The 12,027-nt window shown below is 41.3% G+C and overlaps 1 protein-coding gene across 1 annotated transcript; it reads left to right on the forward strand.

The window, feature by feature from the left end:
* The first annotated feature begins 1,310 nt into the window (after positions 1-1,310).
* On the forward strand, positions 1,311-4,829 carry FOXI1 (forkhead box I1). Its single transcript, XM_090020657.1, has 2 exons — positions 1,311-1,936; positions 2,900-4,829. The coding sequence occupies exons 1-2, from the start codon at positions 1,363-1,365 to the stop codon at positions 3,451-3,453; spliced, it is 1,128 nt and encodes a 375-aa protein (XP_089876783.1). The 5' UTR covers positions 1,311-1,362; the 3' UTR covers positions 3,454-4,829.
* Positions 4,830-12,027: the final 7,198 nt, after the last annotated feature.

The raw sequence follows: 12,027 nt of genomic DNA on the forward strand, positions 1-12,027 counted from the left end.
ACTTCTGCATAATCACATAAACTTACTGCGACCTTACTGGCTTCTTAACAGAGTGAGCTTTCAAAACTTTCTTTCATCAGGAAGCATTTATCTACACATCATCTTGAAATAAATCAATAAGTAAATATATTACTGATAAGGCATATGATTCTAAAAGTGTGGGGGTAGATTTCTAACAGGCACTAGGGTAATGAAAATATTGAAAGAGAATAAAATTAAAAGCTTCTGTGTACGTGCCAAAGTGAAAGTATAGCTAAGTCTCTAAAGCAAGCAGTCACACTGTCTAAGGGTTATCCACATCAGGCAAAGGCATTTAAGTGATTGCAATACTATTCTTCCTTCTCTGTGTAAATAAATATAAGCTGCCACTAAGGGTTGGGTTTTTTTTTTATTGGGGGGGGTGTTAATAGTATTACCTGATTTTAGTGAACCCTTTGTTATTTATAGCAGTATAAACAGAACTCTTACAATGTAGCTAAAGTGGGAGCTTTGTTGAAAATTAGTTCTTGCCTCCTTGGAAATGTTGTTGGGAAAGTTCTGCAAACTTATGCCCCAACCCCAAAAGAGGACCCTAACTGGGTAGGTCCCTGTTGCCAGTTGATCACCTGTAGAATCAGGTATAGAAAAGTTAGGAAAGAAGTCTCAGTGGATATTTCCAACCACTGTTGACTCTGGACAGTTATAAGGAAAGGTCTGAGGACTGATCTTTACATTTTTCTCACAGTGGTTGTCCATACTTAAGTGACCAATTCCATCTAAATCAATGAACCAACTCATAAAAGCAGGTATTTGCAGAATTGAGTTATCGTTTTCTGGGTGCTTAGAGGAATGTGCATATTACCCTGCTGTTAAAATTGCACCAGGGAAAAAAAAGTATGGCCTTTTTTTGCTACACCTACAGTTTGATTGAATAGTGTGAATGCCTTTTCTATCTCAAAATGCTTCTAACAGCAGTACATAATTGCTTTATTTCAAAATAGAAATTACTGAAGGCTGGCCTTGTATTCTAAAAGGGTATGAAGAGCTGGATCCTTGGTTATGAGCTTTAACTTCAAGGCACCTTAAGCTTTCTTTGTGTGCATCATATTAATGGAAAATTCCTCCATTCATTTAAAAAGATAAACAGTTGTAACTCTCAAATTGGGTTGATGTGACATCAATCGCTGGCCTGAGCTGCCAGCATTCCAAAAAGGATATCATGCTGATCTCCAGCCAGTCAGAGCCGACTGGGCGGAGCGTGGAACACAAACCTAAACATTTACAGGTGCATAAGTACTTGGGGAAGGGCACAGGTGATGCACCTGTCTCAGGGAAGGACTAACACAGGTGTGTTGCAACTTGGTAGACGGCTAGGGCTAGATTATGAGCTCATTTGATCCGCAGACACACTCTCCTCCACGGTGCAGCCCACAATTTCCAAATATTGGCCAGGAACCTCCCGAGATGAACTTCTACTATGAGAACTTCTTCCATCCACAGAATATTCCTAGCCCACAACGACCTACAAACTTTGAGGCTGCGGACTACAATACCACTCCCAACCCATACCTCTGGCTAAACGGACCCTCCATTACTCCGCCACCATACCTCCCAGGATCCAATGGCAATCCCTTCATCCCTCAGTCCTATGGGATGCAAAGGCAGCTCTTGCCAAACATGCATGGATTGGGGGGGACTGACTTGGGCTGGCTTCCTCTCCCTTCCCAAGAGGAGCTGATGAAGTTGGTCAGACCACCCTACTCCTACTCTGCTCTTATTGCCATGGCCATTCACGGAGCACCTGAAAAAAGACTGACGCTCAGCCAGATCTACCAGTATGTGGCCGACAACTTCCCCTTCTATAATAAAAGCAAAGCAGGCTGGCAGAACTCCATACGACACAACTTATCTCTCAATGATTGCTTCAAGAAGGTGCCCAGAGATGAAGATGACCCAGGTACTTTTTTTTTTTAATGCTCTCTCCTCTTTCCCCAATTTGCCCCCATATTTTAGAGAGTGAGACAATGAGCCAGATTCTGTCTCACTTACCTCAGAGTAGATCTGAACTAACTCCCACCTATTTTCATGGAGTTTCTCCCTTTGTGGTCGGCATCTGAATCTGGCCCATTATGTTTCTAATGAAGCATGCCCTGAAGGGAAGGCAACTCTTGGCTGTTCTAGGTTTTCCTGAATGTTGATCAGTATGCTGTGCGCACGCAGTTTAACAAGTGCAGAGCAGTCTAGCTGAGCAAGAGAGATTCAAAAGCCATTTGGCATAATGCACGGTACTACAGCTAACTTAATCCATAATTAATAGAAATGAGATGAGACCGATACATATGTCAGGGGAAATTTTTTGGCTTTATGGAGTCACCAATAATTGTCAAGAGCAGAGCAGGTGGGTTGCTTGCTTGTTATAAATAGTCAACTCTTAGTTTAGAAAGAGAATCTGAGCTGCAATGTTACCAGTCCCTTTGCTATTTTTTTTTAGTTACAGCTGTAGCAGTAATCACTTGGGAGACCTTTAAAATTGGCCAAACTGTGAGCCAGATTCTGTTCTATCTTGTTTGTAATCCACACTATCACACTGAAGCCAAAAGGGGATGGGCCTCAGGGCAGAATTTGATTCCTTTGTGCCATAAATTCAAATGACCAACAGTGTTTTTGAAGCTGTTACTCAAGCCAAACTTTCACTGATTTCACTGAAGTGAGCAAGGAAGAGAAAAATCATCCCCAAACCTTTAGACTTTGCTGGGCTTAAGTGAGAAGGATCTTTTTCTTTTTTCTTTTTTGTGCAGTGTGCTGATCAAATGTTAGATTTCTGTGAAACAGACTGAACTTGAGTTAAAGCCATAGGAATGTGCTCTGTACTATACAAATACAGGTCTTAATATTTAAAAGCAATTGTCTCTCTTAATAGGAAAAGGGAATTACTGGACTCTGGACCCAAACTGTGAGAAGATGTTTGACAATGGAAATTTTCGTAGGAAGAGGAAAAGAAAGTCTGACATTGGATCCAGCACAGCATCTCTCACACTTGAGAAATCTGAAGACAGTGCCCTGAGTAGCAGCCCAAAGGCTACAGAGCACCAAGATGTCTTGGAAAGTTCCTCACCTGGAACTGACAGTTCACCTGAGAAACGATCTCCTCCTCCGTCATCTAGCAGCCCTTGTCTCAACAGCTTCCTCTCCAGTATGACAGCATATGTTAATGGCTCTAGCTCAGTGAGCCGATCTGTGCCCCTGGGACTAAGCACTGAGCCCACTGACAAAATGGGACAGAACATGGTAGGCTTTAATTCATACTCTCCACTTTCTAATATCCCAAGCCATAGTCTGGGAGAGTGGTCCAATTCAGTGCCTTCCAGCCACCTTGGCTACAGCAATTCAGTGCTCAATCAATTCAACACACATTTCTACAACAGTATTGGTACAAATACTACTTTGTATCCTAGGGAGGGAACTGAAGTTTAAATAAAAAAGAACTGCAAGAAACAGAAGGGAAGGATGGATATTGAGAGGAAAGCTTCTGGGGTAGATGGCTAATGTTAGTGTGTTGTCTCTGGGACCTGCAGTATAACCTGCTTCGGGGGCAGATCTTAAGTTCCTGAAGTGTCTTGAAGCCCCAAACTTGCTACACAGAAGACTCACTCAACTCAGAAATCAGCCAGGTCTTGGACAATATATTTGTGAAAGGCCAGGGCCTATAAAACAAAAATATCACAAGGGAGTTGTGGGGCATGACTCACACAGCTGCTGCTTGCACTACTCAGAGGTTGTCCTTAAGGAAAGGCCCATACCTTAGCTCTGGTCTAAACGAGAATTTTTTGTTAGCGCAGTAATTTTGCTATGGTATTTTTATAGAAGAAAAACCTTAACACGAATGCAGCTAAGTTAGCTGTGTCTACAGTAAGACAGGTTGATAAGACCTGTTTAATCAAAGTGTTACCTCACTATTTGCCAATACTGTACTTAGTTACTGTGGTAACATCAGCAGTTTAATGGCAAGCACCATTCCTGGATTCATTCTAAATGTACTAAAGGTACCAGCCAAATTCTGACCTTGTATAGTGCCCAAATGGGTGCGAGGCAGAAAGTGGCATATATGGTGCTAAATATAAAAGTCTTCATGCAAAAATTGAATGGGAAAATAACTGAAATTAAGGATTTTTTTTTGGAGGAAAATCAAATGTACTGTTTTCAATTCAGAATACAGGGTTGTCCTGCTGCCTGCACATATACAAACTAATGTCACTGAGCCAACTCACATAAGGAAAATAGGATCATATTCTGTGTATTTTACATACATGCTTTTCTGACAGTAAAATGTTTGTTTCAGAGTAGCACAATTGTTTGCACTAAACAAAACAGTATCACCATCTATACCTTTATCTAAAATATCACTGAACTTCACCTCAAAGGCTGTATCTCCCCATGCACCAATTGCAGTCACTGGGAGGGACGGGGACTACTTTCTTAGTTGTTATTTTTAAAGTCAATTAAACAACTGTTATTTTTAAATGTAAATACCATTGAAAGATGCCTGTTATTTCTCCTAATCTTGTAAATATTTGTCTACTGTAGTCACAAGAGTTTAAATAAAGATTTTGCACCAAAAAGACTTAATTAAGTTCCATATTTGCATAGTGTAACATCCAAAACTGAACAGTCTGTGACACAGTCTATTTACAACTGTGCTCTGGCAAGTGCTTCAAGGTGGCTGGGGGCAGATTATTGTATTGTGACAAATATCGCTGTGTCTTGAATTTTTTTTAAAGTATTTTGGTTACAGTTTTGTTACAGGCCATTCAAGGCAGTGTTTTTTAATAATAAAGCATTTGTGTTTAAAAGCATGCGTGTGCATGTTATAATTTCAACTGATGGACTACTAAAAAAAATACATTTGACTGTTGGCCGTGGCACTTAAAATTGTGCTTTATGCTGTTTTAATTTGCTTGCTTTACCTGGAGGAAAGTAGACCTTATCCAAAGAACATCAAATGTTTAAGTAGTTTTATGTCTAAACAACTGAAATTTGCATGCCTGAGAGAATAGACAAATATTATGCCAAGAATTATTACCAAATGAGAGTTACTCTTTTAGCTTCTGTACTGGAGCTAAACAGCGCTAGTGATTTGAAACTCTGGAAATCTCACTCACTTTTGCCAGGCCCTAAATTGTCCAGAGTGTGGTCCAAATTACATTTTATTACATGCTTTGTAATCATGTGCTTTGCCCTGTAGGACTTCATCCCATTTTTATAATAGTTTTAGCTGGCTTTAGCTCACCAGGTGAACATTCATATGGAATGAGCCACAGCTAAATGCTGCATTAGCACATTGAAACCCAATGCAAATTATGTACCCTGAAACACAACTGCAGGCAGCATTTCCCAAAGGTACAGCTGTTCTCCCTCCTGTAGTTTTCTGGAAAGTCTTTCAATGCCTGAAAAATGTATTTATGTCAACCCTGCACATTCATGAGTTCAGAAAAGATAGTGCTTAATAGAGTCACCTATATTGCAGCCCATATTCAGGTTTTAACTGACATAAGAAGAAATCAACTCCTGTAGAGTACCCAAAGGGAAATGCAGATGTGTTAATACTGAGACTTAAACAGTGAATATGTGAAGATGTTACAAATCATATAGAGGTGAGTGATGATTTTAAGCAGAAATGACAAGGAAGTTTTAAATAACTATCACTAATTCATTTTTATTAGTCAATACTTTGTCGAAAAAAAAACAAATTCAGCAGGCGCATATTGAGCCATTGGCTTCTACCCGTTAAATTCTGTCCAAGCCTGGCATTACTGTGTATTTATTCCTAGCTGTTCGGCTTATGAAGTGCTAGCTATCTCTGTATTCCTGTTCTTCATGAAGAGGCATCCATCACAAGCAGCATCCTCACTGTTGGTAGTAACTGAAGTTGGTATGTTAAAGTCTGTCTAATACTCCTCCTGCTTGAAGAAATACCAGTTGAGATGTTGTGGTATGCAGAACAGATAGAAACAAGAGCATACAGGGGAAGCTTCTATCACTCGTGCTCAAAATGTATCTGTCCTTTGAATAAACAAAATGAAGTACACATCATTCTCAATTGCTATTTGTTCTTTTCAATTAAGGGGTTAATTGAAATGACATTCCTGACTTGCCATCTGGGAAAATGCTTACTAACTTATTGCATCCTATCTCAACATTTGCTCTGAAATATAGTAGAGTTGTTAATACATCACATCTTCCATTGGTAAGTTTACAATTAATGTGTTTCAGTGCACTCTTAAAATACATTACCTGCCAAGATAAAAGCTGCTCTTTTAAGTGGTACTATAAAAATGGTACAAATCATTCTAAACACATAGCTACTTCAATTACTCCTGGTCCCTTTCACTCACTATTGTCATCTCTTAAGATGTCACCCCTATTTGCTACTCTAAGGGCAAGTGTAGACGAAACAGGGGCCCTAAATCAAAGCAGTCGGTTTTTAAAAACATTGCTTCAATTTAGGGCCCTTTAAACGTCAGTGTCATGCACACACCCGAACTTACTTGCCTCTTTGGCAGTGGGAGGGGAGCGTGAGCTTCTGGCAGGTGGAGTGGTCTCTGGGCTGTTGGGAGTGGGGGAGGGGGAGAACTGGTGCATCCCTCCATGGCAGCGGTGGGTCCCCTCCACCCCAGGTGGCACCTACCCACAGGCACCCGGTTTGGGCGGTCTCGGGGGCACCACAGCCATGGAGGGAAGCACTGGACCCCCATGCAGCTCAGGCAGGCAGGCAGGTAGGTAGGCAGGCAGTCTCCAGGGTGGAGTCTGCCTTCCTGGGCTGCTGCCAGGCTCCCTGCAGGGCTTTCTGCAGAGCCCCTGAGCTGCATGGAGCCCAGTGCTTCACTCCGCAGCTGTAGGGCAGCAAACGAAAACTCTTCAGAGGAGTTTTAATCTGCTGGGCCCCAAGTCATTTAAGGCATGTTATGCTGCCGAATTTTCTACGGTGGCTGGAATTACTGCTCAATACAACGCCTATGTGTGCAAACACTGACACCATTAAAGTGGTGCAAAAGCATTTAACCTGCTTTAAAGTGTCACGCACATGTGCCCCTTGTTTCGCCTACATCTGGCCTAACAGACCCAGTGATTAGCAAAGACCTTAGGAGTAGGTTTTCAGTAGTTTCAGTTTCTCTGGTTTGTTCTTGTTTATTTGCTATATTTGATCCTCCTTCCAGGATGTTTTTCACTTTGAAAGTGACTCTACACACATGCTATTTCAGGCATTCTATTTTATTGCCTCTCAATATTTTCTTCCAAATTTACATGAAAAAGTAGGATTTTGGTACAAATGCCACTGGCAGACATGTTAGATACCTTTCTGGCCCCACCTCAGCAACAGTAATACATCTTCTGCAAGCTGAAAAGGATGATCAATTACACTTCAGCAACCCCATAAGCTTCAAATTAAGCCTTTGGAAACCTGAACAAACTATTTGACTTCCATAAATAATTGGAACGTAAACAGATCTATTTGAGTCAGGAGAAGGAAGAGAATTGTGCTGTCTGTGCAATGCTAACAAGAGTTAAACATAGCAAAAATGTACTTTTCCACTGGTTGTAGCAGGATATTTGCTGAATAAGCTCTGAGCAGTTTTTCTTGTTTAGAGTGTAACTGCTGTTAGGCTTTTTTGCAGCAACTCTAATATTTGTATTAATCTCAGTCTTCTAGCATCAATATTTCTTCCTGCACTTTCAGCTGTCCTTGATGCATTTCCAATATAAGTGCATACTAAGCTTATCCTTTTTGGGTTGGGTGCCCCAAAATGTAGACTAGCCACCTCCACAATATTGACAGTTTGAGGGGTTGCAAGAGTCTATCACATGCCCCCCCACCACAGGAATAGGGCTGGGAGGAAAAGGGGAAAGAGTCTATTGGATTTTTCAGTAAATTAGAAGGAAGCGATTTGATGAAAGAAAGGCATACTGATTTGAAACATAAAGCAGATTAAGCTGACAATAATAATGGACAAAACAGTTTTAAGTTGTTGGGGATCTCAGAGATCCTAAAATTTAGAGGTCTTGGCAGATCTCTTCACCCTGCACTACTACCATCATAAACAGTGTAAATCCATTTAATTTTATGCCTGACAGTTTCTACTCAATCAAGATTTGCAAAAAAAAAAAAAAAATCTTCAGTCTGCAGTGCCTCTGCAGTTAGTACAATACTACAGCAATTCCATGCTGTGCCTTTGAAGCACACAGCAAAATCCTTGGGACTGCCCAAGTATAGTATCATATTTGGAAATTCAAGAATTTCTTTCCATCTTAAGTAAAGCTCCCTTCCTCCCCCAAGACAGCATCAATGTTAGAGCTGGCAGAAAAGCAGGCTTTCTTGTCCAGACTTTGACTGCTAACTGACACTGCAGAAAGTGACAAGAATATTAAGGGGCAGCTGCGGGAGGCTCCTAGATGTGTGCCTTCTGCAAGGGCCCAAGCACACTGTCATTGTGCCAAAGACCCCAGGAGACCTTCCTGGCTTGACAGCAAACAGGCTGGAAGCTCTGAGAAGCCTGGTTCTGAGTATGGTTCTTTGGGCTTTCTTGCCGTGGAGCTGGGAACTCAGACTCACCACCTATCTCAACTACGCTTCTTACAGAAAACTGCGTAACTTGAATTGATTTAGCTTCAGGCTTTTTGAATATCTGTACCTAGCCACGGAGAGGGACTCTCAAGACTTTCAGGCTCCCAGCTCCACAGTAGACAGCCTAAACGCTGGGTATGGCAGACATCTCCACAGCTTGAAATCGCATTACCCTCCAGGCCTCAGCCAGTTCTCCTAGGGCAGAAACCTCGGGCTTCCAATGTCCCTGAGTCCGGGGAAGATAGATTGGAAAAATGTTGTTGAATCTAAGATGTTTCAAACAAAATATTTTTGGCTCAGCCAGTCAGTTTTCTGACAAATCCTTGTTATGTCATAAAATTTCTGTCTGACTCCAGTCTGTGTCTTGCAAGGCTAATCATTTGGTAGATACGCTATGGTTATTCAAATAAAAGACAACATTCAAAATGATGGAAAAATCACCTGGGGAGGACCTGCGTTCTAGCCGCATCTGTACTTCAAAGAAAGGCTAAGGTGTTAAAGAACGTCACATCCTAACACAGCTGAAGAAAAAATAATGAGGCCAATGCAAGTGAATGAGGCCAATTTCTGTTCAGTGAGATGCTCAAATGTGTATTTAAGATTTGCATTCACCTGTGGGATATGCTGCAGAAAGCATTGCTTTTCAGTTTAGATAAAATGAGTAGGAGCTTAAGAGTTCTTCTTTGTTTAAAGAGGATATATGGAGAGGTGCCGTATAAATATCTGAAAAGGATCACAATAGGTTTTTTTAAAGCTCTCCAGACACTCATGTCACCAGTAAACAGGAACAGGGGCTCTGCCAAATGTGTGGTCAACTATATTGCACGTTAGCCTTTTTTTCGTGATGGGATACGTTATGGAATTGGCCATTGTTTAGAAATTCATTCAATGGTTTCTTTGTGGTTTCATGTGACAAACGTTTCCATGTTACAAAAACAATTTACTTCTTCCTACTTCTTCCCATTGTCAGTCAGCAGTATTGCTTGTAGTCTGCAGTTTACAGCTCTTCTTGCTTTCAACTGGAACTTCAGGGTGGGTGAACTGGCCTTCACACATCTTCACACGCATCTCACAAGGTCCAGATCTGCACATTCAAATAAAGGCATGCTCTTAGTGACCTGTTTTAAAGTCTAGATAAGTGAAATAATCTGTATTACTGGAAGCACTACTGCTGAATGTATCACAACGAGCATGTCACACACCAGTAACCTGGAATGCTGTGAGCTTCACCCCCTGCATGGACAGACCTTTTTTTTCTGCACATACCACAGGTCCAATCATGCAAGATATTGAAGACCTGGAGCTACTTGTGAAATCCCTTAGGAAATGCTCCATGTGTTGCAGAATCTGGCCCATTCTGTCTGATTAAAGTAGTCCACAGTGTTTTTGAGCTCTTGCATTAATACTTCTGTGTCTAAAGTCCAGCTAATTTAGTAACATGGATAACTTTGTGGTACTACCTATTACTGCCCCAAAACAACAACAAAGGAGTTTCCTGTTCTTGTTATAGTCCTATATGCTACGTAGGAATATCTGAATTAGTTGCTTGACACCTTGTTCCTTATACTAATCTTAAAAAAAGCAACACTTGTCTAACCCATTTGCAGTAAAGCACAATTCTAACTCTTGGACCTTTCAGCTAATACAGATTTCCAGTTTGATACTTACTGCTCTCTGCTGCTTTAACCAGCACCACAGTCCCTTTACCCTAATCCACTTTAGATTAAACTAATCCCGGTTTCTAACAGGAACCTTGTAATGTTGCTCATCACCTATTTCACTGAAAGCAACACTTAAGCTATTCCATGTGCGGCCGTTGCAGAAAAATATTCTCTCATTTGCTGATCTGTGACCCGGGGCTGCCTCTGCGGGATCAGGTTGGTAGTTGCACAATAAATGCAATGTCTGCCAGGGACACATGGAAGCAGCTTGGAGCTATACAGTCCCAAAACTGTACCTTTATGACTGGAAATAGCACATTCAATTTACTTGAAGGTAATTGTTTAATAGTATTACTCACCTCTTCCTATCCAAACTAAGAGGAACCCAACCTATTTCCATTTCTTTTGGGAATTTCTACATAACTTACTTCTAATGTTTCTAAACTCCCCTATCTTAAACTTCAGCTGTTTGTTCTCCTGTTCTCCACATGGCAGAGGAGTCTGATCATTCTGTATCTTAGAAAGGGAGTTTCGCTATCAAGATTCTCAACTGTGGATATAGATGCGAACATTGGTGATTATGAGTGAGTAATACTGACAAAATGTTTTAACAATGTGCAGGTGTGCAGCATTTACATCTGATAACCTGCTTCAGAGTCCTGAAGGCAAGACATCATGTGCTGTGATCACAGGCAATTTCACTGGCCACATGTGGATTCATGCTGATAAGAGAAACTTAAATAAAGATGTTATAGGAAGTGATGATAGCGCTCTGCAGTAAAACTCCTGAGTCACAGTGATACTCAGTGTGCCAGTATGTTGGGAATGATACTGGCTGCTGAAGGTATCATTACTCAGATGACTGTAAAACTAAGTTCCTGACCACTTCTGGTCTGCTATGAATCCTGTGAACCAGAGGGTGGACTTATTAATCACAATTTTAGCTAAACCAAGTTTTAGCTTTTTTAACTGCCAGTTCTAATGGACACAGTAGTCTTAACTTCCTGTCCTAAAATGCAATGCAGCTGCTTTTTTCTGTTTAAGGGCTATGTTTCACTCTAGATGTGATTGCAGATGGACATGAATATGAATAGATTAGCTACCCTATCATTAGAACATAGACCAATGTTCTAGCTAGCCCAGCACCCTCTCTCTAACACTGTGCAGTGCCAAATGCTATAGAGGGACAGTGTTCCACATTCTAGACCTGTGGACAGATGAGTGATGCAGGGCTGGTCTGCAGGCCAGATCTAGCCATGGAGTGACCCCACACTGTGCATTGAATCCAACCCAATGCATGCTGGCACATCCCAGCACATGGGACTATGTCATCCAGCCCTTGAGGCTCCCCTCAAATCCAGAAATTTGGCAGCAGAGGAGTGGTGGCAGCTTCTGAAGCCATGACAATTAGTGCTACCACACTTGCCCCCACTGCTAAATTTCAAGACCCAGGAGGAGCCCTACAGGCTAGATGAAACGTTCCTGTGGGCTCGATTCAGCCCAGGGGCTGAAGGTTGAATATCACTGCTTTAGAGGTAGATACAGGAGGCAATTCATTTAAGAATTCTTGGTGTCAGTTCCTTTAGGAGTATTTTGGAGTCCTTGTAAATGAAAGATTTCTCCAAGTACTTTCTGTTCACAATCAAATGTTTTGCATAAATCTTATAATAATCTTGTATGCAGTGTAAATAGAAACATTTCTAATAAGGACAATTTGAGTGTTCGTTCCCAGTGTGCTGCAGCAGTTAGCAAAAGCTGGGAAGTAGT

Source organism: Crocodylus siamensis, chromosome 10 (genome assembly GCF_052110815.1).
Source record: "Crocodylus siamensis isolate JL-2025a chromosome 10, ASM5211081v1, whole genome shotgun sequence".
Classification (NCBI taxonomy): Eukaryota; Metazoa; Chordata; order Crocodylia; family Crocodylidae; genus Crocodylus; species Crocodylus siamensis.